The sequence below is a fragment of the Erythrolamprus reginae genome, chromosome 3 (assembly GCF_031021105.1).
Source record: "Erythrolamprus reginae isolate rEryReg1 chromosome 3, rEryReg1.hap1, whole genome shotgun sequence".
NCBI classification, from domain to species: domain Eukaryota; kingdom Metazoa; phylum Chordata; class Lepidosauria; order Squamata; family Dipsadidae; genus Erythrolamprus; species Erythrolamprus reginae.
This window is the reverse complement of record NC_091952.1, coordinates 251,082,411-251,107,954: the sequence shown is the minus strand read 5'-3', so window position 1 is coordinate 251,107,954 and position 25,544 is coordinate 251,082,411. Positions and strand designations below refer to the sequence as shown.

Here is a 25,544-nt window from a genome sequence, read left to right as displayed (position 1 = left end):
ATGGCAGAGGTGGGTTTTAAGGAGTTTACGAAAGGCAAGGAGGGTGGGGGCAATCCTAATCTCCAGGGGGAGCTGGTTCCAGAAGGTTGGGGCCGCCACAGAGAAGGCTCTTCCCCTGGGTCCCACCAGACAACATTGTTTCATCAACAGGACCCGGAGAAGGCCAACTCTATGGGACTGAACTGGTCGCTGGGATTCGTGTGGCAGAAGGCAGTTTTGGAGATATTCTGGTCCAATGCCATGAAGGGCTTTATAGGTCATAATCAACACTTTGAATTGTGACTGGAAACTGATTGGCAACCAATGCAGACTGCAGAGTGTTGGTGTAACATGGGCATACCTAGGGAAGCCCGTGATTGCTCTCGCAGCTGCATTTTGCACGATCTGAAGTTTCCGAACACTCTTCAAAGGTAGCCCCATGTAGAGAGCATTACAGTAGCTGAAACTTGAGGTGATGAGGGCATGAGTGACTGTGAGCAGTGAATCCTGGTCCAGATAGGGCCTCAACTAGTGCACCAGGCGAACCTCGACAAACGCCCCCCTCACCACAGCTGAAAGATGGTTCTCTAATGTAAGCTATGGATCGAGGAGGATGCCCAAGTTGTCAATCATGCCGCCCTGCACCCTTGAAATTTGGTATGGGCAAAAAAAATGGGCAAATTGGAAGTTCCGAAAAATGGAGTTTCGGTTTGCCCATTGTGCTGTTTTTTGCACTTTGGAGGGTTTGGGGAAGCTTCCTGAATCCTCAGAGTGAAAAAAAATGCACAACGAGCCGATCAGAAGTTTGGAAAATGGGCATCCAGTTTGCTCGTTGTGCTGTTTTTTACACTCTGGGGCTTCCCAGAAACCTTCAAGTGCAAAAAACAGCACAACAGACAAACTGGAGGTCCATTTTTCCAAACTGTCAAGGGTAGCTCCATGTGTGCTGCTTTCTGTATGTTGTAAACAGTGATGAGCTGTCCAAATTTTTACTTCCACACTGTGGGTGTGGCTTATTTTGTGGGTGTGGCTTGATGGTCATATGACTGGGCTTGCCAGACATGTGACCAGGTGGGAATGGCTTGACAATCATGTGACTGGGGGAGTGGCTTAAAGGTCACTGGGTGGGAGGGTCTTACTGACGAAGATAAGTTTTCAAATAGGTGCTTGGACTCTTTTTCAGTTGATTAAGTCACATTATTTGAATAGCCACAAAAAGGACAAATGATAGACAGCACTATTGGTTGAGGAGCACAGTAACATTTTAAGGTTTTGTACTGAAACCACAAGGGTCAGTTTGTGTTCTGTCGGGCTCTCTGGTAGAATCCTCCCAAAAATTCCCCAGGTACAAATTTTAGACACACACATGTTTGAAAATTCAAAACAATGTTCTTTATAATGAAAATTCACTTCAACCAAGCCCCCTTTTGGTATAGCAAAGAGCACTCGTCTCCAAACAAACTGGTAATTTGTACAAGTCCCTTATCAGTTCTGTGATACTTAGCTTGCAGCTGTGAGGTAATTCACAGTCCTTCTTCTTTCACAAAGTGAAACACACTTTGCTCTGGTTTAATTTCAAAGCGGGGAAAAATCAGCACACAAATGTCAAACTCAGTAAAGCAGTCACGAAACACAATGATCAGATAATCCTCCACAATGGCCAATTGTTGTTGTTGCCTATGCATCGCTCTCCACATGTGTGCCTGTATCATTAACTTTTGTTCTGAATCCAAGGAGGAGCTAGATAATTGATCTCCTTCTGAGCTGTCTGTCCTCCTCCCTGTCACTCATGTCTTCTTGGTCAGAGGAGCCTTCATCAGCAGATTCCACTGGGGGCAAAACAGGCCTGCAGCATGTGGATATCTCCCCCACATCCACAGTCCTTGGGGCAGGGGCTGGGCCAGAGCTAACCACAACAGTTTGATAACAGATTAGGGAAGTAGCCCAATTTTCTTTAATTGCTATAAAAGTTCAGTTTTAGATAATGATTAAAATGATTAAAGCGTTTATGGGTAAAAACATACTACTTAATTATTTCCTATTTTAAAAGTAATTAAGGATCATACTAAGGTAGTAGAAAAGGAAGGACAATAAAAAACTATTAAGGATTCAGTAAATAGTGCATAAACGTATTACCTTACTAGCCACCCCGAGTCTACCTCCACTGCGTCCCCCTTCTCCCTTTGGGGGCAGCAACCGGGACCGCCTTCTGCCACACTAATCCCAGTGACTGGTTAGGTCCCACAGAGTTGGCCTTCTCCGGGTTCCGTCGACTAAGCAATGTCGTTTGGTGGGACCTAGGAGAAGAGCCTTCTCTGTGGCGGCCCCGGCCCTCTGGAACCAGCTACCCCCAGATATCAGAGTTGCCCCCACCCTCCTTGCCTTTCACAAGCTCCTTAAAACCCACCTCTGTCGTCAGGCATGGGGGAATTGAAATTTCCCTTCCCCCTAGGCTTATAGAATTAATACATGGTATGCTTGTATGTATGAGTGGTTCTTTAAATTGGGGTTTTTTAGATTATTTTTAATATTTTTAAAGTCTCAAAATGGGTGAACAGTGTGGTCGGGCGGTAGGAAAGGCAAGTAGGATGCTTGGCTGCATAGCTAGGGGTATAACAAGCAGGAAGAGGGAGATTGTGATCCCCTTATATAGAGCGCTGGTGAGACCACATTTGGAGTACTGTGTTGAGTTCTGGAGACCTCACCTACAAAAAGATATTGACAAAATTGAACGGGTCCAAAGACGGGCTACAAGAATGGTGGAAGGTCTTAAGTATAAAACGTATCAGGAAAGACTGAATGAACTCAATCTGTATAGTCTGGAAGACAGAAGGAAAAGGGGGGACATGATCGAAACATTTAAATATGTTAAAGGGTTAAATAGGGTTCAGGAGGGAAGTGTTTTTTAATAGGAAAGTGAACACAAGAACAAGGGGACACAATCTGAAGTTAGTTGGGGGAAAGATCAAAGGCAACATGAGAAAATATTATTTTACTGAAAGAGTAGTAGATCCTTGGAACAAACTTCCAGCAGACGTGGTTGGGAAATCCACAGTAACTGAATTTAAACATGCCTGGGATAAACATATATCCATCCTAAGATAAAATACAGGAAATAGTAAAAGGGCAGACTAGATGGACCAAGAGGTCTTTTTCTGCCGTCAGTCTTCTATGTTTCTATGTTTCTAATATTAGATTTATTTACATTGTATTTTTATACTGTTGTTAGCCGCCCCGAGTCTTTGGAGAGGGGCGACATACAAATCTAATAAATAGATAGATAGATAGATAGATAGATAGATAGATAGATAGATAGATAGATAGATAGATAGGCAAACCCATTACAGGTTGTAAAGCCCCACAACATTAAAGGTTCTTTTTACTTCAATTGCTCTAAATCCCACCAACCCCATTTATGTCCTTGAACTTACGGTTCAACATATTTCAAAGAAACATTTGCAGGCAGAAGATGAAGCAAACTTTAGATTTGATTTCATGTTTTCTCATGATTTCATGTTTTCTCATGAAGTTAGACTGATTTTCAATTTCTCGTTTTTCCTTCAAAGTTATGGTGATATGTTACACAAAGTTACATTTAAACATTTCCTTTACAAAAAAAATGTGTAGAAATGCTTTCTCTTTCCAAGTACATAGCAAAATGTTAAGCAAGTTCCTCTTTTCTATGCCTGAGGCTGAATAAATTAGGCTTTCTCACCACAGCTAAATCAAACACAGAGCAAACTGGATTCATTCTACCTTTCTGAGCTTCTTTGAGTTTTCAAAGAGACCTATTGGTTTTCACCAAGCAATTCTCATCACCAGGTATGTCCACAGCAAATATAGAACTTTCATTATTTATTTGTTTGTTTGTTTGTTTGTTTGTTTGTTTGTTTGTTTGTTTGTTTGTTTGTTTATTTATTTATTTATTTAATTAATTAATTAATTAATTAATTACTTAATTACTTAATTACTTAATTTTATTTATTTAATTCTATTTATTTAATTTTATTTATTTATTTATTTATTTATTTATTTATTTATTTATTTACTTAGTTACTTAGTTACCTAGTTACCTATGTTTATGTTTGTTTGTGTTTATTTAGATTTGTATGCCACCCCTCTCCGCAGACTCGGGGCGGCTCACAACAAAGTGAAAAAAACAGTTTACAAAAAATCTAAATTTCTACTAAAAACATTTAAAAGACCCCATTTTCTAAACACACATACATACACACATACCATTCATAAATTGTATATGCCCGGGGGAGATGTCTCAGTTCCCCCATGCCTGACGACACAGGTGGGTCTTAAGGAGCTTACGAAAGGCAAGGAGAGTGTTCTGTCTGGGTTCCCCCAGACCTCAACACCAACTGGAAAAAACAGCCAGACACTCTGGTAAAAGCCAAAAGTATTTTATAACTGGAAAAAATAAGCACAGAGGAAAACCTGTTCTTCCCAACAGACAGGATATAATACGGTACAGCAGGGTCCTGATGTCCAGTCAATACAGCAAGCTTCTTGCTGCCCCCCCCCCAAGGTTTCAATAGTCAAAGGCACAAACCAGGATTCCAAGACGCCAAAGTTCACAGTCAGGTCCCACGACTCTCAAAGATAAAACTCCACAAGCCAGGAAGGGTGGGTCTGCCTTTTAGCCTTTCCCAAGAGCACCATACCCAAACCCAGCTGTTGCCACTTTAATGCTGAAAGTATTTAGCCAATTGATTCCGTCTCTGAGTAGCTCTTCGTTGTCGCAGATCAATTATGGCTTGTGCACTTTCCTCTAAGGAATCCAGGCTGCTTGCTGGGGAGAGCTCCCCCTGGTGGGACTCTGGCTGTCCTCCCTCTTCTTCAGCCTGGGATTCCTCCTCCTCGTCTGTCTGCACCTCCTGTTCCTCAGCCTCTCCCTCTGAGCTGGAAACCGACAGAAGGTCAGCCGTTCCCGGAGGGGCCTCAGACGGAACCACAACACCATCCCCCCGCGGAAGGCCCCTCCCCACCTGCCAGCGGAGAGGAGGCGGTCTCTGAGGGAACTGGGCGTGAAAATCCCGAATAAGGTCGGGAGCGTCCAACAACGCCGCTTCTACCCAGGAGCAATCATCAGGGTCCCCCTCCACCCATTGCACCTTGTACTGGAAGCAACCGTCCACCCAACGGGAATCCACAATGTCATGTACCATAGCTTCAGGGAGGTGGTCACGAACACACGGGGCAGGAAACACGGGAACATTGGGACGGAGCGGACAATCGGGAGGAACAGGGACTAACAGTGAATGGTGAAACACAGGGTGAACCCGCAAGTTGGCCGGCAGGGTGAGCCGATAGGCCACCGGATTGATCACCCGCTCAACGGGAAAAGGACCCAGGAACCGGGGATCTAATTTGTGTCGGGGTAATTCAGAAGCTACGTATTTCGTGGACAGCCACACCTGATCCCCCACCACCAAGGGGGGCACATCCCGTCTGGAGCGATCAGCCACCCTCTTGTAGTCCTCCTTGGCTTTATTCAGGTACCTCTTCACCATTTCATGGACCGCCTGCAGCTCCGAGAGAAAGTCCTCAGCAGCAGGCACCGGGGAATCTAGGAGGGTCAAGGGAAAGAAGCGAGGGTGGAAACCATAATTTGCGAAAAAGGGCGTGAGCCGGGTCGATGAGTGGCGGGAGTTGTTAAAAGCGAACTCCGCTACAGGGAGGAACCGGGACCAATCAGTCTGGCGATCCGCCACGACACACCTCAGGTATTGCTCCAGTATCCCTATAACTTTTTCTGTGCCTCCATCGGTCTGGGGGTGCTGCGTCGATGCGAGGCACACGGACACATTCAGGGCCGACATCAATTCCTGCCAAAACCGGGCTGTGAATTGTGTTCCCCTATCAGAGACCACTTGATCCGGGAGCCCATGTAACCTAAACACGTGGCTGATAAACATTTGAGCCGTGAGTTGGGCAGTGGGCACCCTAGTGCAAGGTACAAAATGGATCATCTTGGTGAGCATGTCCATCACCACCATGACTACCGTGAAGCGAGCAGAGGAAGGCAAATGAGTTACAAAGTCAATGGACACGGCACCCCAGGGTCTCTCAGGCGTGGGCAAAGGTTGCAGTAATCCCGGTGGGGCTCCAGTCACCGCCTTGGCCGTACGACACCGGACACAGGTGGCCACATAGGAACGCACATCATCTTGGATGCATGGCCACCAGAATGTCCGAGAGACCAGCTCCAATGTTTTGAACAGGCCAAAATGCCCCGCCACTGGACAGTCATGACACTGGGTCATAATCAACCCTCTCACTGGCCCGGCGGGAACATACAGCTGCCCCCGGTACCGAAGCAGACCGTCTTGAAACGTCCAGGGGGAATTGGGTGTTAACTCCCGCACTCTCTGCGCTACAAACCCATCCTCCCACTGCGCCTCCCGTAAACGGCGACGCAAGTCCACTGGGTCCTGAGTGGCAGCCAAAGCTGCAGGGGGTAAAACTGTCTGCAGAGGAGCCGGCTCCTTCGGGTGCGTGTACTCCGGCTTGCGCGACAAGGCATCTGCTCGAGGGTTCTGGGCACTGGGAGTGTACCTGATGCGGAAATTGAACCGCGCGAAAAAGAAGGACCAGCGGATCTGTCTCTGGTTTAACTTCCGGGCCGTCTGCAAATACTCGAGGTTCCGGTGATCCGTCCGTACCTCAATTTGATGACGGGCCCCCTCCAGGTAATGCCGCCAATGCTCAAAGGCAGCCTTCACCGCTAAGAGTTCCTTCTCCCAAATAGTATAATTCCTTTCCGAGGGAGACAATTTCCGGGAGAAGTAGGCACACGGAAACAACATGTCACCGGGACGATGGGCTTGGAGGAGCACTGCGCCAACCGCTACATCTGAAGCGTCTGTTTCTAACACAAACGGCCGAGCGGGATCAGGATGGTGCAGAAGCGGTTCCGCCATGAACGCCGCTTTCAGGGCATCAAAAGCCCGCTGTTCCGCCTCCCCCCAACCAAACGGGACTTGTTTTTGTAACAACCGAGTCAAGGGCGTGGTTAACGTGGCATACCCCGGAACAAAAGCCCGATAGTAGTTTGCAAACCCCAAAAGACGTTGTACGTCTTTCACCCATCGTGGAGGTTGCCAAGACTGAAGTGCGGCCACTTTGCCCGGGTCCATGGAAATGCCACCTGGAGACAAAATGTGCCCAAGGAATTCGACGGTAGTCTGGAAGAATTGGCACTTCTCCAGCTTGGCATACAAATGCTGCTCCCGCAACCGGAGCAGGACCCGGCGCAAATGGTTCAAATGCAAGGCATGGTTCGGGGAATACACTAAAATGTCATCAGGTAAATCACCACAAAATGGTCCAACATGTCCCGGAACACGTCGTTCATCAGATGTTGAAACACAGCCGGGGCGTTGGTGAGGCCAAATGGCATCACTGTATATTCAAAGTGGCCGTAACGCGTGCCAAACGCTGTCTTCCACTCATCCCCGGCCCGCATCCGGACCAAATTGTACGCACTGCGCAAATCGATTTTGGTGAATACCGTTGCCGTCCGCAACCGGTCCATGAGTTCAGGGATCAAGGGCAAGGGGTACCTATTCCGCACCGTGATGGCGTTAAGGCGGCGATAGTCACAGCAGAGGCGAAGATCGCCCGTTTTCTTTTTCACGAACAAAACAGGGGCAGACAAAGGGGATTTGGATGGCCGAATAAATCCCTTGGCCAAATTCTTCTCCACAAACTCCTTGAGGGCCACAAGCTCCGGCTCGGACATGGAGTACAAACGACCAGCCGGGAGCTTGGCGTCAGGGAGCAGGTCGATGGCACAGTCATACATCCGATGTGGTGGTAGCCGATCCACCTCCTTCTCGTTGAACACATCTGCGAATTCCTCGAGGCAACGGGGTAATTGGATCGCGGGAACTACTGGGCCGTGGGCTGCGCACACATGTTGGTGATGGTCCACGCACTGCAAACTGGAGAATGTGACCAGGTTCTGGGACCACACCACATGCGGGTCATGTGCACGCAGCCATGACTGTCGGGATGGAGAGACCCCCTTACCTTAGACAAGGCGCTCAGCCCGTGAGGAGTGAGCCGGGAGCTTCCAGAGGTGATGAATATTGAAGTACAGACTAAGCATGTTCAAATGAACAATTAGTTTTTATTAGAAAAGTATAAAAACAATAAAAGTCTGAAGAGACACAAAAAAGCACATCCTCTAGCTAAGGATGTACGGAGGAAAGATGTCTCCTAATTAAGGACCGCCCTTCTTCTTCAAGAAGAGACAGGATGTGAGCAAACAGGTTACATCACACAGGAGGAGCTATCTTACTAGATAGAATTAACTCTCTAACTACTGGATGTTTCTCAATGTCGTTGGGGGCTGGCAATTTCCAGCGCGACACCCCTTCTTTGTCAGTCATCAGAGACAAGAGGGACATCAGGACATCAAGACATCAATTCACTTAAGGCACAATTTGTTGGTGAGGTATTCATGTTGATCAGCTGGCAATGGCTTATTCAGCAAGTCAGCGATCTGCTCAGTAGTAGCCACATACTGAAATTTCACGAAACCATCTTTCACCTTCTCTCGGATATTTTGATACCGGATGTGAATGTGCCGTGAACGAGCTCCAACAAATTCAGCTTCAGCAATGAATGCAACTGAAATATTATCCTCCATAATAACAATTGGTGTCATAGGACCTTTCCAAATACTATCAATGAGAGGAAAAAGAGACATTAATGCATTACAGCAATCAGAAACACATGCATATTCAGATTCAGTTGAAGAGCAAGAAATAAACTTCTGCTGCCTAACTTTCCAAAAGAAAGGACAATCATTTAAAAACATGATATAACCAGAAGTACTTTTTCGTGTTTCTGTGTCACTTGCCCAGTCAGCATCAGCATAACAAATCACTTCAGGGTACCCAACATGATCTGGCTCAAGGTACAGCTTCTTGCCTTTCATGAGCTTCATGTATTTGAGCAGCTTCTTTATGCAAGACCAATGAAACGTGGTAGCCTTTCCAACGTATCTGGACAGTAGATTCACACTCAGTGAAATGTCAGGTCTCGTCCAGCTGCTGATGTACAATAGCGATCCAATCACTGACCGGTACAATGTTTTGTTCTCAAAATCAGGATACTCTTCTCGGGTTAACCTGTAAAAGTCAGTTTGCATAGGAGAACGACAAGTATGCGCATCAGACATGTTACAATTTTGCAAAAGCTGGTCAACCTTACTTTCTTGTGAAAGAGAGAACCCCTTCTCAGTTTTCTCAAACTGAACACCTAGATAATCATTGATATGCCCTAGGCTTTTCAAGGTGAAATGTTTCTCAAGGCCCTTAGCAAAAGTTTGACTGGTGCTTTCATTGAGACCCACATAAACAATATCATCAACATAAACAAGAACAATTTCATAAGTCTTACCTTGCCCTTTTGTGAACACGCATCCATCAGATTCGGACTTAATAAAGCCCATTGAATTTAGCTTTTGGGATAATAATTTGTACCAGCAGAGGACGCTCTGCTTGAGGCCATATAAAGACTTGCTCAGAGACCAAACCTCTCCTTCTCGGTTCTGGAATCCAGGAGCACCCTTGACGTAGATCTCTTCATTCAGATCAGCGTTCAAATAGGCAGTCTCTACATCGAACTGAAAAACCTCTAAACCCAAAGCAACAGCAGTGATTAGGGCAATCTTGACACTTTCATTTCTGACTGTGGGTGAGTATGTGTCTGTGTAGTCTTCCGGATAAACTTGAGAGAATCCTTGAGCTACGAGTCTAGCTTTGTACAGCTTTTCCTCATTAGGTTTTTGTTTGACTTTATACACCCAGCGTGTGCCAATGACTTTCTTCTTGTTAGGAGGCTCCACCTTCTGGAACACATTAAGTTTCTTTAAACAGTCCAGTTCGTGTTCCATAGCCTCATGCCATTTTTCTTGTTCAGAGTCAGGCAAAAGTTTGATCTGGTGAAAATGATCAGGTGGAAGTGTAAGATTGTTACACATGAAAAGATAAGGAGAGTCAGATACTTGCTGTGCAAATCTCTTTGGAGGAGTTCCTTTGGTAGTTCTCTTGGAACGTCTGGGAACGCTGGTCCATCCTTCATCATCATCTCCGCCTTCAAGTTCATCACCAGAGGTTTCCTCAGCAACTGTCGAAGGCTGTTCATTATCTGGAACATCAGGAATATCTGGCACAGATCCCTGGGCATCAGGATTCTGGACACTTTCCTTAGGAAAATAAACTGAAGTATCATTACTATGTATACTGGACCAATTTGTGTCTTCCTCAAATTTGGCTGAATTAGAAATATAAACTCTGTGATGAGAGTCAGCAAATTTGTGGTACTTAGAGACTTCATCAAAGCCGATGAATCTCATTCTTTCTGACACAGGACCTCCTTTTCTTCTCTGTTCAACTGGAATGTTAACAGTGGCATAACAACCAAAAATGTAAATATTTTGAATGTCAGGTTTCTTGCCATGGAGCAAGTAATAAGGAGTGTCTTGAATGACGCTACTCCATGTTCTGTTAACAATGTAATTAGCATACCTTAATGCTTCGCCCCAGTATGAAAAGTCCACGTTTGCATCCTCAATGAGACAACGAAACATTGTCTGCAGAATCCCGTTCCTGCGTTCGCACACACCATTCTGCTGTGGCGTCCCGGGTGATGAGGTCTGCTGGCGGATTCCATTCCTGGCCATCCATCCTTGGAACTGTTGCGACATAAATTCGCCTCCACGATCACTTTGAATCCGCTTGATCCAGACGTCGTGTTGGGTAAGTATCTCTGCAGCAAAGCCTTTAAAAGCCTCAAACGCCTCTGATTTTTGTTTTAAAAGAAAAACATAGCCAAATCGTGAGTAACTGTCAACTACAGTTAAGAAATACTTACGTTTACCAACAGTAGGCCGAAATGGACCGACAACGTCGGTATGGACCAATTCAAAAATGCGTGTACACAGCCGGACAGCAATCTTTGGAACTGGGGAGTGCCGGGATTTTGCAGAATTACAAATTTTACAATCTAGGTAAACCTTGCAAGCCCCATCAATTGTGAAACCATCAACGTATTCAGACATCTTTGCTAAGACGGGGTAAGAAGCATGCCCCAAGCGACGATGCCATCTGTGAATGCACCTGGAATGAAAAGATTTATTTGTTAACATATGTTTAACATTTTTAACAGCATTAGGAACCTCAGGGGTTTCATTGGTTTTAGGAACCTTTGAACTAGCGGTGGCACCAGGGTTTCTCTCTGGACCTGTGCATACGCCCTTTGGAACGCTTATACTTACACTACCTTTGCTGGCAGGTTTGGGTTGCAAATAAAAGACACCTTTGATGGGGATGGCAGTAGCAAGAAGTTTGCCATCCTTGATAATGTTGGTGTCAACAAGTTCATAGTTTATTACAACCTTCAATTCTTCTCTCAGGCAATATCCACTAAGGATGTTGTTCTTGGCAGTTGGAACGTAGAAAACATTTGAGATAAGGGAGTCCAGTTCTTTGACGAAGACTTTTCCTTTTCCTTCCACCTTGGAACGTAGATCACCAACTCCAAACACTTCCTTGACATCTGTCGGGTGTAGCTCACTGAAGGATTCCTTCCGGTACGCGATGTGTGCCGCTGCTCCGCTGTCTAGGGTCCATAACTCACGAATGTCGTAGAGTGGACTCTTGTCAGGAACAATGCTGAGGTGGATGGTACCAACATAAGTAGGTTTGTCATCTTTTGAGTCTTTGGGAGTTGACTTTGCAGCTCCAGAACTCTTTCCTCTGGATCCTTTCTTGTGTGCGCCTTTAGGCTGGGTTGGATAAGGTGGATGATCAGTCTCGCCAGACTTCACACTTTGCACATCAGGAGATTTGCGAGTGTCATCCTTCTTAAAAGGTTTCTGGCGTGAGTACTTTGGAGTACTTGTTTTCTGCTGACCGCCCTTGGCCAAGTTAGATTTAAATGCTGCTGACATAGGTCTAAGGCCAGTGTTCAGCAACTCTGCTTCTTCAGTTAGCATGTTACAGAGTCTCTGAGTAGTTTTAAAAGGCAGTGGATATCTGCTGAATCTGTCAACAACCTTCTTCCATTCAGGAGTACATGGGTTGAACAAAACATCAGAGTCTATAGACATGAGTATAAAGATCAGTCCTATCCTGCAAAGCCATACTTTAAAATCCAGTTGATTTGGTAACAGCACAAACTCACCTTTTAGAGTAGGAGAGGTGATGGCATGCCTTGTTGATGCAGTCAGCTGGACCGCTTGGAGTTGCTGGGGTTGAGCCCCAACTCCTCCTGGCAAACCTTGTGGCTGTCCCACCTGGGGAAGTTTTACAGGCATCTGTGGAATAAAAACTGGAGGTCTCTGCGATGAAACAGAAGTATCTGGAACATGAGGGACCGATTGCCTTTGCATCTTAGCTGTGAGGGAAAGTCTAAAATCATTAGGCTTCACATCAAATGCATTTGCTTCAGGAATTAACTGTGCCATTGGCGCATTCCATCCACTAGTGGCCGCTGCTGCGTAACTTGTAGCAGTGGGGGAAAGCCTCCCCCTTCCTCGGCTTGCAGTTTTAAATTGCAAAGAGACCATTTTTTTTATCTTCGGGCTGGGTAGCCCTCCCTTCTTGGAAAGGAATGTGTTCTATGTTAGAGCCTGGCGGGAAGAAGTGTGTGACCACGGGAGGATTTACGATGTGCACATGCGTATCTTGGGGTGAGTGGGAGGAATGGATTCCTTCTGTCTCTCCCTTTGGAGAATGAGCATGCGAACTACCTCTCAGGGACATAACCTCCATCTTTTCTGTAAGAAGTTTAAGCTGAAGTTTCTTCAGAGATCGTAATTCAGTCCTGGCATTATCAGCCTTTTTTAAATAACTGAAATAGATTTCTTGCTGCTCTATATTTTTCATTGTAGGAAGGTTATCAAAGTGGAGACAGACTGATTCCAAAGCGTGAATCTCCTTCTCATCCTTCTCAATGAGCTGCTCAATTGTCTGCAAGTTTAGGGAAGTTCCCTTTATGTTAGCAGAAGCGAGAGAGCTGAAATCATCTAGGTGCCTTGTCTTGGCTTGTGCCTTAACTTGCGTGCCAGATGATTGTGAGGGGAAGAGAGTTAACGTTTCCTCCTCCTCATCTTCGCTAGGATTAATGGAAAGACTGCCGGAGGGCTCACCGTGGGTAGATTTACAATCCTGTTCCCTGGTTTCTACATCATCAATCAAGTAAGATAAACTTACAGTTTGTTGAATGCAGGCGTCAGCTGGAAGAGCTTCCTTCTCACCGTGCAAAGACATTGTAGGATTCCTTTTACAATCGGTTACACGAATTGTCTCCTTGAGTTGGGCCAACTGGTCACTCGTGAGGGAATCCACGTAGGATTGCGTGAGAGGATTACGTTTCTTTTTCGCTGGCATTAGGGAAAAATTCCTAGGAAGCTTACGGGGTGTAAGCGGGGTCTATTACTTCAATAATAACCGTAACTGCTACCATGTCGGGATGGAGAGACCCCCTTACCTTAGACAAGGCGCTCAGCCCGTGAGGAGTAAGCCGGGAGCTTCCAGAGGTGATGAATATTGAAGTACAGACTAAGCATGTTCAAATGAACAATTAGTTTTTATTAGAAAAGTATAAAAACAATAAAAGTCTGAAGAGACACAAAAAAGCACATCCTCTAGCTAAGGATGTACGGAGGAAAGATGTCTCCTAATTAAGGACCGCCCTTCTTCTTCAAGAAGAGACAGGATGTGAGCAAACAGGTTACATCACACAGGAGGAGCTATCTTACTAGACAGAATTAACTCTCTAACTACTGGATGTTTCTCAATGTCGTTGGGGGCTGGCAATTTCCAGCGCGACAATGACAACCCCAACACGAGGGGAAAATGAAGCCCCTTGGTAACATAAAACTGTAGGGACTCCTCATGAGTTCCGATGCACATCCGCACCGGCAGGGTCTGGAAACGGATGGGACCAGCCAGCAAAACCCGCCCATCGATAGTCTCCACAGTTAATGGCGGGGTAACAGGACAAAGGGGCAAGGAATGACGTTGGGCAAAGGCTTCGTCCAAGAAGTTCGTCATCGCCCCGAATCCACGAGGGCCAACGCGGGATAAGTCCGAGTCCGTTGCGCGATATGCAGAGTCACCGCAAGCGTCAGGTGTCGAAACGGTCCGAATTCGGGAGTCGTGGAGTCAGAAGAAAGTGGGATCCCCGCCCGACCTAGTGTTGCCACCAAGCCGGGCCCCCCTCGTTTCCCGATCGTTCCGGCGACGGAGGACATCCAGACGAAGGCCCCGCCATCGGAGAGTTCAGGGCAGGGACGGGGACACAAGGGGTTGTCTCCTGTAACTGCACAGGGGACGCCATGGGAAGCATGGGAGAACTGTAGGGTACGGGAACGACGGCAGCCACCGTGCTCCGCCTCTTGTGGGGACAAATGACAGCAAAATGTCCCGGGGCCCCGCAATAGAAGCACAACCCAGCTGCCCGCCGACGCCCTCGTTCCTCCGGGGTCTGTCGGGGTCGGGCGTAACTCACGTCCATCGGCTCCCCGGCAGCAACACGATCCATCAGGCGTGGAGGCAGCGCTGGTGAAAAACATCGGGGCGCAGGGACCGGAGCCGGGGTGCTTACGGTCGACAACCCCCGCCGCGGAACAGGTGTCGGCGGGACGCCTGACGCACGGGGTTGGACCGTCCCGCTCGACGGACTTCCCTGGCCAACAGCCTGGCCTCTATTGCCAAGCAATGCCGCTCCAAAGCGTCCAACGTGCCGGGCATCACCTCATGCACCAGTTCGTCCAACATCGTGTCTGATAGTCCATCCTGAAAGGCCTCGATCAGGGCAGCCTCATTCCACTGGACTTGCCCGGCCAGAGACCGAAAGTCAGCCATATAGTCCGCCAGGGGGCGCGAACCCTGGCGTAATTGCTTCAGCGCCCGCGTGGCCGTCTGCTCCTGCACCGGGTCCGCAAATTGGTGACGCAGCAGGTCACAGAAAGCATTGTAGTTCTGGAGTAGCGGGTCATCCCGGGCCAGGTAAGGTGCCACCCACGACGCTGCAGGGCCAGCCAACAAACTACACAGAAACGCCACCTTGTGGTCATCCCCTGGGAAGTGCATCATCTGAGCGTTGATAAAAAGCTGCACCTGGCTCTGGAACGCAGAAAACAGCCGCCGGTCCCCCCAGAACTTTTCCGGCATCGCCACAAAACATTTCCTTCTGGGCAAAGGTGCTGGAGGAGGTACCACAGGTGCCGCCTGGGGTGGGGCCGCCTGGGACAAAACCTCCACTTGGCGTTGTAATAACAGGACTGTCTGGGTCAACTGAGCAATGTCCCCTCGCAACTCTGCAAAGACAGCCTGCATGTCAGCTGCAGAAACATCCATGGTGGCAGGCAAAAACAGGAAGCCAACAAGCAAAAGATGTCCAACAAGGAACCAGCAGCAGAGAGCAAGAAAAAAAAACAACCAAACCACCCCTCCAAAATGAGCACCAGGTGTCTGGTGGTTGGTGGAGTTTTATACTGTTCTGTCTGGGTTCCCCCAGACCTCAACACCAACTGGAAAAAACAGCCAGACACTCTGGTAAAAGCCAAAAGTATTTTATAATTGGAAAAAATAAGCACAGAGGAAAACCTGTTCTTCCCAACAGACAGGATATAATACGGTACAGCAGGGTCCTGATGTCCAGTCAATACAGCAAGCTTCTTGCTGCCCCCCCCCCAAGGTTTCAATAGTCAAAGGCACAAACCAGGATTCCAAGACGCCAAAGTTCACAGTCAGGTCCCACGACTCTCAAAGATAAAACTCCACAAGCCAGGAAGGGTGGGTCTGCCTTTTAGCCTTTCCCAAGAGCACCACACCCAAACCCAGCTGTTGCCACTTTAATGCTGAAAGTATTTAGCCAATTGATTCCGTCTCTGAGTAGCTCTTCGTTGTCGCAGATCAATTATGGCTTGTGCACTTTCCTCTAAGGAATCCAGGCTGCTTGCTGGGGAGAGCTCCCCCTGGTGGGACTCTGGCTGTCCTCCCTCTTCTTCAGCCTGGGATTCCTCCTCCTCGTCTGTCTGCACCTCCTGTTCCTCAGCCTCTCCCTCTGAGCTGGAAACCGACAGAAGGTCATCCGTTCCCGGAGGGGCCTCAGACGGAACCACAACAGAGAGTAGGGGCAGTTCTAATCTCTGGGGGGAGTTAGTTCCAGAGGGCCGGGGCCGCCACAGAGAAGGCTCTTCCCCTGGGGCCCGCCAACCGACATTGTTTAGTTGACGGGACCCGAAGAAGGCCCACTCTGTGGGACCTAATCGGTCGCTGGGATTCATGCGGCAGCAGGCGGTCTCGGAGATATTCTGGTCCAGTGCCATGAAGGGCTTTAAAGGTCATAACCAACACTTTGAATTGTGACCGGAAGTTGATCGGCAACCAATGCAGACTGCGGAGTGTTGGTGAAACATGGGCATACCTAGGTAGGCCCATGACTGCTCTCGCGGCTGCATTCTGCACGATCTGAAGTTTCCGAACACTTTTCAAAGGTAGCCCCAAGTAGAGAACATTACAGTAGTCGAACCTCGAGGTGATGAGGGCATGAGTGACTGTGAGTAGTGAGTCCCGGTCCAGATAGGGCCGAAACTGGTGCACCAGGCGAACCTGGGCAAACGCCCCCCTCGCCACAGCTGAAAGATGTTTCTCTAATGTGAGCTGTGGATCGAGGAGGACGCCCAAGTTGCGGACCCTCTCCGAGGGGGTCAATAGTCCCCCCCAGGGTAATGGAAGGACAGATGGGATTGTCCTTGGGAGGCAAAACCCACAGCCACTCCATCTTATCCGGGTTGAGTTTGAGTCTGTTGACACCCATCCAGGCCCCAACAGCCTCCAGACACCAGCACATCACTTCCACTGCTTCGTTGACTGGACATGGGGTGGAGATGTAAAGCTGGGTATCATCAGCGTACTGATGATACCTCACCCCATGCCCTTGGATGATCTCACCCAGCGGTTTCATGTAGATATTAAATAGCAGGGGGGAGAGGACCAACCCCTGAGGCACCCCACAAGGGAGAGACCTTGGAGTCGACCACTGACCCCCCACTAACACCGACTGCAACTGACCGGAGAGGTAGGAGGAGAACCACTGAAGAACAGTGCCTCCCACCCCCAACCCCTCCAGCCGGCGCAGAAGGATACCATGGTCGATGGTATCGAAAGCCGCTGAGAGGTCCCGGCAGAGATCATCCATCAACGCGACCAAAGCAGTTTCCGTGCTGTAACTGGGCCTGAAACCCGACTGCTGGGGACCTGGATAATCGGCTTCTTCCAAGGATCGCTGGAGCTGGAGTGCCACCACCTTCTCGACAGCCTTCCCCATAAAGGGAAGGTTGGAGACTGGATGGTAGTTATTAAGTACGGCTGGGTCCAGGGAAGGCTTCTTGAGGAGGGGGCGAACGAGCGCCTCTTTATAGGATGATGGAAAGGATCCCGTCCCCAAGGAAGCGTTGACAATCTCCTGGACCCAGCTCTGTGTCACCTCCCTGCTGGCCGAAACCAGCCAGGATGGACACGGGTCCAGTAAACAGGTGGTGGAACTCACAGCTCCAATGGCCTTGTCCACTTCATCAGGTGTCACCAGATCAAACTCTTCCCAGACAGGTGGACAAGTACGGGCCCCAGTCACCTCGACTGACTCGTTGTCAGCCGACTCTGTTTTCCAATTGGAGTCGAGGTCCGCCTGGATCTGAGCGATTTTATCAGCGAAAAACGTGTTAAAGTCCTCTGCACTACTCTGTAAGGGCTCCCCAACTCCCCTCTGATTAAGAAGGGAGCGGGTCACCCTAAACAGAGCGGCCGGGCGGGATTCCGCTGATGCAATCAGGGCAGCATGATACGCGCATCTTGCCGCCTTGAGTGCCACTTTATAAGTCTTAATAAAAGCTCTTACAAGTGTTCGATCAGATTCAGACTTACTCTTCCTCCATCGCTTCTCTAGACGTCTCTTCTGGCGTTTCAACTCCCGGAGCTCCTCATTGAACCATGGAGCTCTACGGGGTCTAGTGCCGCGGAGAGGTCGCAAAGGCGCAATCCGGTCAAGAGCCTCCGCTGCAGCCTTGTTCCAGGCCACCGCAAGAGACTCCGCCGAACTGTGGATGAGTGCATCTGGAATAACCCGAAGCGCCGTCTGAAAGCCCTCTGGGTCCATCAGGCGTCTGGGGCGGAACATCTTAATTGGTTCCACCTCCCTGCGGGGGAGGATTGGAGCCAGGAAGTCAAGCCATAGTAGAAAATGGTCTGACCATGACAAAGGCAATGCTTCTAAACCGCTTAGTCTCAGACCATTACTCAGTTGCTCGGAGAGGAATACCATGTCAGGTGCGTGTCCTCCCTCGTGAGTCGGACCCTGAACTACTTGAGTCAGGTCCATGGCTGTCATGGTGGCCATGAACTCCTGTGCCAACCCAGAGGTTTCGCCGAGTGACGGCAGGTTGAAGTCCCTCAAGACAATAAGTCTGGGGAACTCCACCGCCAACCCGGCTACCTCCTCGAGTAGCACAGGCAGGGCTTTTGACACGCAGCTAGGAGGCAGGTACGTGAGAAATAAGCCCACCTGAACACCTAAGTCCAACTTCATCAACTTTACCTAGTTACCTAGTTACCCAGTTACCCAGTTACCCAGTTACCCAGTTACCCAGTTACCCAGTTACCCAGTTACCCAGTTACCCAGTTACCCAGTTACCCAGTTACCCAGTTACCCAGTTACCCAGTTACCCAGTTACCCAGTTACTTAGTTACTTAGTTACTTAGTTACTTACTTAGTCCAATACACAATAATACACAATGAAGGTTAACAGAGGACACCTTCGAGGGAAATAGAATTAGAGAAAGAATAGAAGAGAGAATATAGGGTAAAATAAATCGATGAGAGGGAATAGAAGAAAGATATAGGGATAGAAGAGAAGATATATGGGATATAGGAGAGACAATAGGACAGGGGTCGGAAGGCACTCTAGTGCACTTATGCACGCCCCTTACTAACCTCTTAGGAATCTGGAGAGATCAACCGTGGACAGTCTAAGGGTAAAATATAAGGGACCAGGTTCCCTGGAGGGTGGGTTATTATTATTATTATTATTATTATTATTATTATTATTATCTTGCAATATGCATTTTTAGGAACCGCGACCAAGGCTAATGTCATCTATTTCTCTTTTGTTCCAGCAGGAGAATCTACAGCCACAGAAGCAAGAAAAAAGACTGGAGCATAATGGATATAGCATCCCCGTCTCCATTCAATGACGCTGCACATATCAATACAACAACTAGCTACAAAAACATAAGCTATGATTTCAGCACAAGCGAAGAGCTTGTTTTTGCAACTGTCACTATGGTTTTGTGTGTGTTGGGAATATTGGGCAATGGTCTTGTGATCTGGTTGCTGGGCTCCTCCTTTAAGAGGAACACTTTTCCCATTTATTTTCTCAACCTGTCGGTTGCAGACTTTGGTTTTCTCACCTTTGAACTGATGATCGAAATCTACTGGCGTTTTGCATATTGGAGTAACAACTTGCATATTGACAGTAATCTTCTGTACGAATTCTTTGAAATGGGCCGGCTGATAATGTACAGTACGGGACAATTTCTCCTGACGGCCATCAGCATCGACAGGTGTGTTTCAGTCCATTTCCCAATTTGGTATCGATGCCACCGACCTGTCCACCTGTCCACTATTCTGCGTGCTGTCATCTGGGCCATTTCCATCATCCACCCTTCAATTAACTTCATAATTGTAGCTGGTACTGGGTATGAATGGACATATGAGTGGAGTTCTTTGTATCCATTCATGATTAATACTGTGCTTTGTCTTCCACTTATGACCATCTCGAGTGTCATCTTACTTATCAAAATCTGCTTTGTATCTCAAAGGCAAAGGAGGAGGAAACTTTTGACAGCAGTCTTGCTCACTCTCTTCTTCTTCTTAGTATCGGCGTTCCCATTAAATACCATTCATTTGATCCTTTACTATCAGAATGGCATATCTCCCAAATTTTTACATTATGGCTACTCACTTGCCTGCATCAACAGCAGCATTAACCCTCTGATCTATTACTTATTGGGGAGAAAGAAGGGTGAAACTCAGAGAAGCATCAAAGACTTTATTCAGAGAGTTTTCAAGGAGGAAGAAAATTGTACTAGTCAAATGGAAACTTCAGAAGGCTCCAAGATCTGAACTCTTTAATTTCATCATTGTCATTCAAAAGATACATCCATTTCTTTCCAAGTACATTCATCTTTTTAAAAAAGAAATTGATAAGAATGAGTATGCAATTTGTGTAAAAATCCAGAATTTGTGCAGACAATTGTCTTTGTGGAACATCAAAACATTTGTCAAACTGGACTAACTTATTTTCCTAGCATCTCCTATCTGAAGATTAGCTATCTTGCTGTAGTTCAGCTTTACCTAACTTCAGTGTTCTGTCGGGCTCTCTGGTAGAATCCTCCCAAAAATTCACAGGTACAAATTTCAGACACACACACATTTGAAAATTCAAAACAATGTTCTTTATAATGAAAATTCAGTTAAATCAAGCCCTCTTTTGGTATAGCAAAGAGCACTCGTCTCCAAACAAACTGGTAATTTGTACAAGTCCCTTATCAGTTCTGTGATACTTATCTTGCAGCTGTGAGGCAATTCACAGTCCTTCTTCTTTCACAAAGTGACACACACTTTGCTCTGGTTTAGTTTCAAAGCGGGGAAAAATCAGCACACAAAAAGTCAAAGTCAGTAAAGCAGTCACGAAACACAACGATCAGATAATCCCCCACAATGGCCAAACCCACAGGCTGCTATTTATAGCAGCCTCACTAATTACCACAGCCCCACCCAACCACAGGTGGCCTCATTTTCTTTGATAATAATCTCTCAGTTGTTGCCTATGCATCGCTCGCCTCATGCGTGGCTGTATCATTAACTCTTGTTCTGAATCCAAGGAGGAGCTAGATAATTGATCTCCTTCTGAGCTGTCTGCAACACTCTCCTCCTCCCTGTCACTCATGTCTTCTTGGTCAGAGGAGCCTTCATCAGCAGATTCCACTGGGGGCAAAACAGGCCTGCAGCATGTGGATGTCTCCCCCACATCCACAGTCCTTGGGGCAGGAGCAGGGCCAGAGCTAACCACAAGATTCAGTGGCTGTCAATTCTGGATGTTTGAACTTCAGTGCCTACCCACTAGGACTATTTTTGAGAATTTTCAAAATTGACAGTCATAACTTTGGAGGTCCGTACTATAGAAAAGCCAAGCCAAAGATGTAACCTTCAAAATGTTTTAGGTTCTATCCATGAGCAATGGTGAAGGATAATGGAATTCTAGCTCAACTGCATCTGGAGAATTGGATGTCTCCCATCTCCACTAGTCCAGTATTTACCAAATCAACTGAATCAAAAGGGGGACAGAAGAAAAGACTTTATAAAACCACATTCAATAGACAATATTTTTGAATGATTCCAGAATGATTGACAATCTCCATAGGCATAGATATTCCAGTAGAAAAGAAATAGAGATAGACTGAAAAGATTTCAAATGGTAATATCTGCAAACTCTTTGTATACATGTACACACACACACAGTCAACGAAGCAGTGGAAGTGATGTGCCGGTGCCTGGAGGATGTTGGGGCCTGGATGGGTGTCAACAAACTCAAACTCAACCCAGACAAGACGGAGTGGCTGTGGGTCTTGCCTCCCAAGGACAATTCCATCTGTCCATCCATCACCCTGGGGGGGAAAACTACTGACCCCCTCAGAACGGGTTCGCAACTTTGGCGTCTTCCTCGATCCACAGCTGACATTGGAACATCATCTTTCGGCTGTGGCAAGGAGGGCGTTTGCCCAGGTTCGCCTGGTGCACCAGTTGCGGCCCTATTTGGACCGGGAGTCATTGCTCTCATGCCCTCATCACCTCAAGGTTCGATTACTGCAACGCTCTCTACATGGGGCTACCTTTGAAAAGTGTTCAGAAACTTCAGATCGTGCAGAACGCGGCCACGTGGGGCTTCCCAGATTTGTCCACGTTTCTACAACACTCCACGGCCTGCATTGGCTGCCAATCAGTTTCCAGTCACAATTCATCGTGTTGGTTATGACCTTTAAAGCCCTACATGGCATTGGACCAGAATACCTCCGGAACCGCCTGCTACCGCACGAATCCCAGCGACCGATAAGGTCCCACAGAGTTGGCCTTCTCCGGGTCCCATCAACCAAACAATGTCGTTTGGTGGGCCCCAGGGGAAGAGCCTTCTCTGTGGAATCAACTCCCCCTGGAGATTAGAACTGCCCCACCCTCCTTGTCTTTCGTAAACTACTCAAGACCCACCTATACCGCCAGGCATGGGGGAGTTGAGACACCTTTTCCCCAGGCTCTTTATATTTTATGTTTGGTATGTATGTGTTGTTTGGTTTTTAAATATGATAGGGTTTTATATGCTTCTTTTTTAATGTTAGATTTGTTTCGCTATAATATTGTTTTTTATTATTGTTGTGAGCCGCCCCGAGTCTTCAGAGAGGGGTGGCATACAAATCTAATAAATTATTATTATTATTATTATTATTATTATTATTATTATTATTATTATTATCATCATCATCATCATCATCATCATCATCATCATCATCATTATTAAATGTTCAGTCTATCTCTGATTCTTTTCTACTGGAATGCCTATGCCTATGGAGACTTAGACTTATATACCGCTTCCCAGTGCTTTTACATACCCCTCTCTCTAAGCGGTTTACTGAGTCAACATATCACCCCCAACAACCTGGACCTCATTTTACCCACTTTGGAAGGATGGAAGGCTGAGTCAGCCTTGAGCCTGGTGAAAAGAGGGCATGACCAGCACCGTGTGCCTCGCTCCATAAGGGAACTCCGATATCCATGCCATTTTGTTGCAGCTGAATCCGTTTCCCAGTTCAGGGAATTAAGACCACAAAAAGATGGAGTAATACAGGTTTATTGATGCATCAGGTTCAGTACCATAAAAAGGAAAACCTGAACAATCTCTTAGGTCTTACTAGGATTCTTATACCATAAGTGATGATTGGATGACCAAGTCCTAGAAAAATCTGCTGAAGCTATTATACATATATGAAGAAATCAGAGTACATTACGTAGCATAGTGCTGTTAACTGTAAACCATTAAATGTTTGCATGTATTTCTGTGTGGATGGAAGGTGGTGCTCTTTTCTTTCTGATGAAGAAGTAATGTATGAAATTTTGATGATTTTTTTTTAAAAAAATGTAATACAGTAATACCTTGTCTTACGAACTTAATTGGTTCTGGAAGTAGGTTCGTAAGGTGAAAAGTTCATAAGACGAAACATTGTTTCCCATAGGAAATAATGTAAAAGCAATTAATGCGTGGAAAAAGGGGGGAAATCACAAAATGGCGCTCCGCTGGGCACTGCCATCCGGCTGTCACCTTTTAAAACAGCCGGGGGGCTTCTCAGCGTTCTCCCGAACCCGAACTTTCTGGGAGGCCGCCGAGAAGCACCGCCATCCGGCTGTCACCTTCTGAAACAGCCGGGGGACTTCTCGGCGTTCTCCCGAACGCCGAACGCAGAAGTTTGGGTTCAGGTTCCGCAGGCCACCGAGAAGCACCTGGCTGTTTCAGAAGGTTACAGCTGGGCGGCGCCACCCAGCGGAGCGCTGTTTTTGCAATTGGTGGCAGCATTTTCGGCCAACCTAGAGGCTGGAAAGGAGGTGGGGAATCCCAATAGGGAATTCCATGGGCGGAGCTTTGACGTCACAAAGACGTCCTTCCTGGAGGCCACGTAAGAAGAGGCAAAAAATTTCCAAACCCCGGGTTCGTATCACAATGGGTTTGTATCACGAGGGGTTCGTATCACAAGGTACCACTGTACTACTCTGTCCTAGGAGCCTGAATTGTAAAATTGTCAAGGAAAAACAAAAGCCATTGTGGTAATGATTATATTAATACAATGTGCTGCTTGTCAAGATGTAATCCAATATATTTCATTTCCCCTAAAATAGAAGATTTAACTGCAGTCTCGTATGTTGGATGTGCATCATTCTGCTTGAGCCATTGTTCAATTTTTGCCTATCCCATGTTGGAACCATCACTAAAATTTTATTTAAACAATATTTTTTTAAAAAAAAAGACCAACGCATGTTCTCCATCTGCCAATAACAGCTTACAGATAAATGTATGTCCTTATACAGAAAAAAACAGAAGTTCATAAATACAAACCATAGCAAGTACAAATCACATAAACAGGAACATGTAGGTTCAAACAAATTAGATTTATTTTTCCCCCCATTTTTTTAGAAGCGATATAATTACAGAGAAATATACCTGGAGTAAATTATTATATATGTAAAGAATATATGAATGATTGATTAAAATGTACAGGTATGTATTTATTGTAATACTGTAATATTTAAAGGTATATTTTATGTATGAAGTGTTGGATAAAAAATAAAAAATAACTTTTTGAAAAAAAAACCCTTGGTGAGAGTCGAACTGCCAAATTGTAGTCAGACGGCATTCAGCAGATATAGACCGTAGAAATGGTACTGTGCTCTAAGCATTTCCCCACCAAGTTTTAATGGCATAGGATCTGTACAGGACCTCCTGCTTGGGTAGGAGATGATTACTACACAATTTTTCCAGTGAAGGACTCAAAAAACTTTTATTGCCACACTATGGGCGTGTCTTATTTTGTGGGTGTGGTTTGTCAGCCATGTGACCAGGTAGGAGTGGCTTGACAATCATGTGACCAGGGTGTGGCTTAAAGATTATGTGACTGGCTTAAAAGTGGCCAACTTGACGTCACTCACATCAAGGGTTTGGGTTAGAGTTAGGGTGCCTGGCCTCTCCTTGTCTCAAAGAGATACAATTTCCCTATCTATTTACTATTACTGAACATCCAAAATATACTATTTAATTCTATGCATATATGCCATATGTGTACATACATATGACACACAGACACCCAAAAATATACATTATCTACTGAATAATCTGTATGTGTATGTACATATACACACTTACAGATAGCTCTTCTGAAATTATACACATTCAACCCCATTTACTATGATGGGAAAAACATACCCAGAGCCCAGAAGAGAAAAAAAGAAAATAATTCAATTTTTTTCTATCACTTCTACACACCTGACCAAAATTTTTCCACTGGTTCTGTATACCTGATTGTACCCGTAGGAGCCGATTACTGAAATTTCCCCAAAATAAGACATCCCCTGATAATAAGCCAAGCACTTATTTAAGACTTAAAAAAAAATAAGACAGGATCTTGTTTTCAATGAAATATGATAGATCACCAGCTCAGTTATTCTGTATTTAATTATCTCTTCTGGAAGTCCTGTATATTTGTCTGAATAAAAGATCTGGCCATAGCAGAGAGCTATTAAAATATGATTCTCCCCTCCCACTATTTATATATATATATGTGTATGTGTGTGTGTTTTCTGTTGGATCACCCTGGTATATTGAAAGAACGTTCCTTCAATATACCAGGGTGATCCAACAGAAAAAACGTATA

General features: G+C 46.3%; 1 protein-coding gene across 1 annotated transcript; it reads left to right on the top strand.

The window, feature by feature from the left end:
• The first annotated feature begins 19,233 nt into the window (after nucleotides 1–19,233).
• On the top strand, nucleotides 19,234–20,196 carry LOC139166011 (mas-related G-protein coupled receptor member H-like). The gene has a single exon (XM_070749272.1). It carries the CDS (start codon nucleotides 19,234–19,236, stop codon nucleotides 20,194–20,196), a length of 963 nt encoding a protein of 320 aa, XP_070605373.1.
• Nucleotides 20,197–25,544: the final 5,348 nt, after the last annotated feature.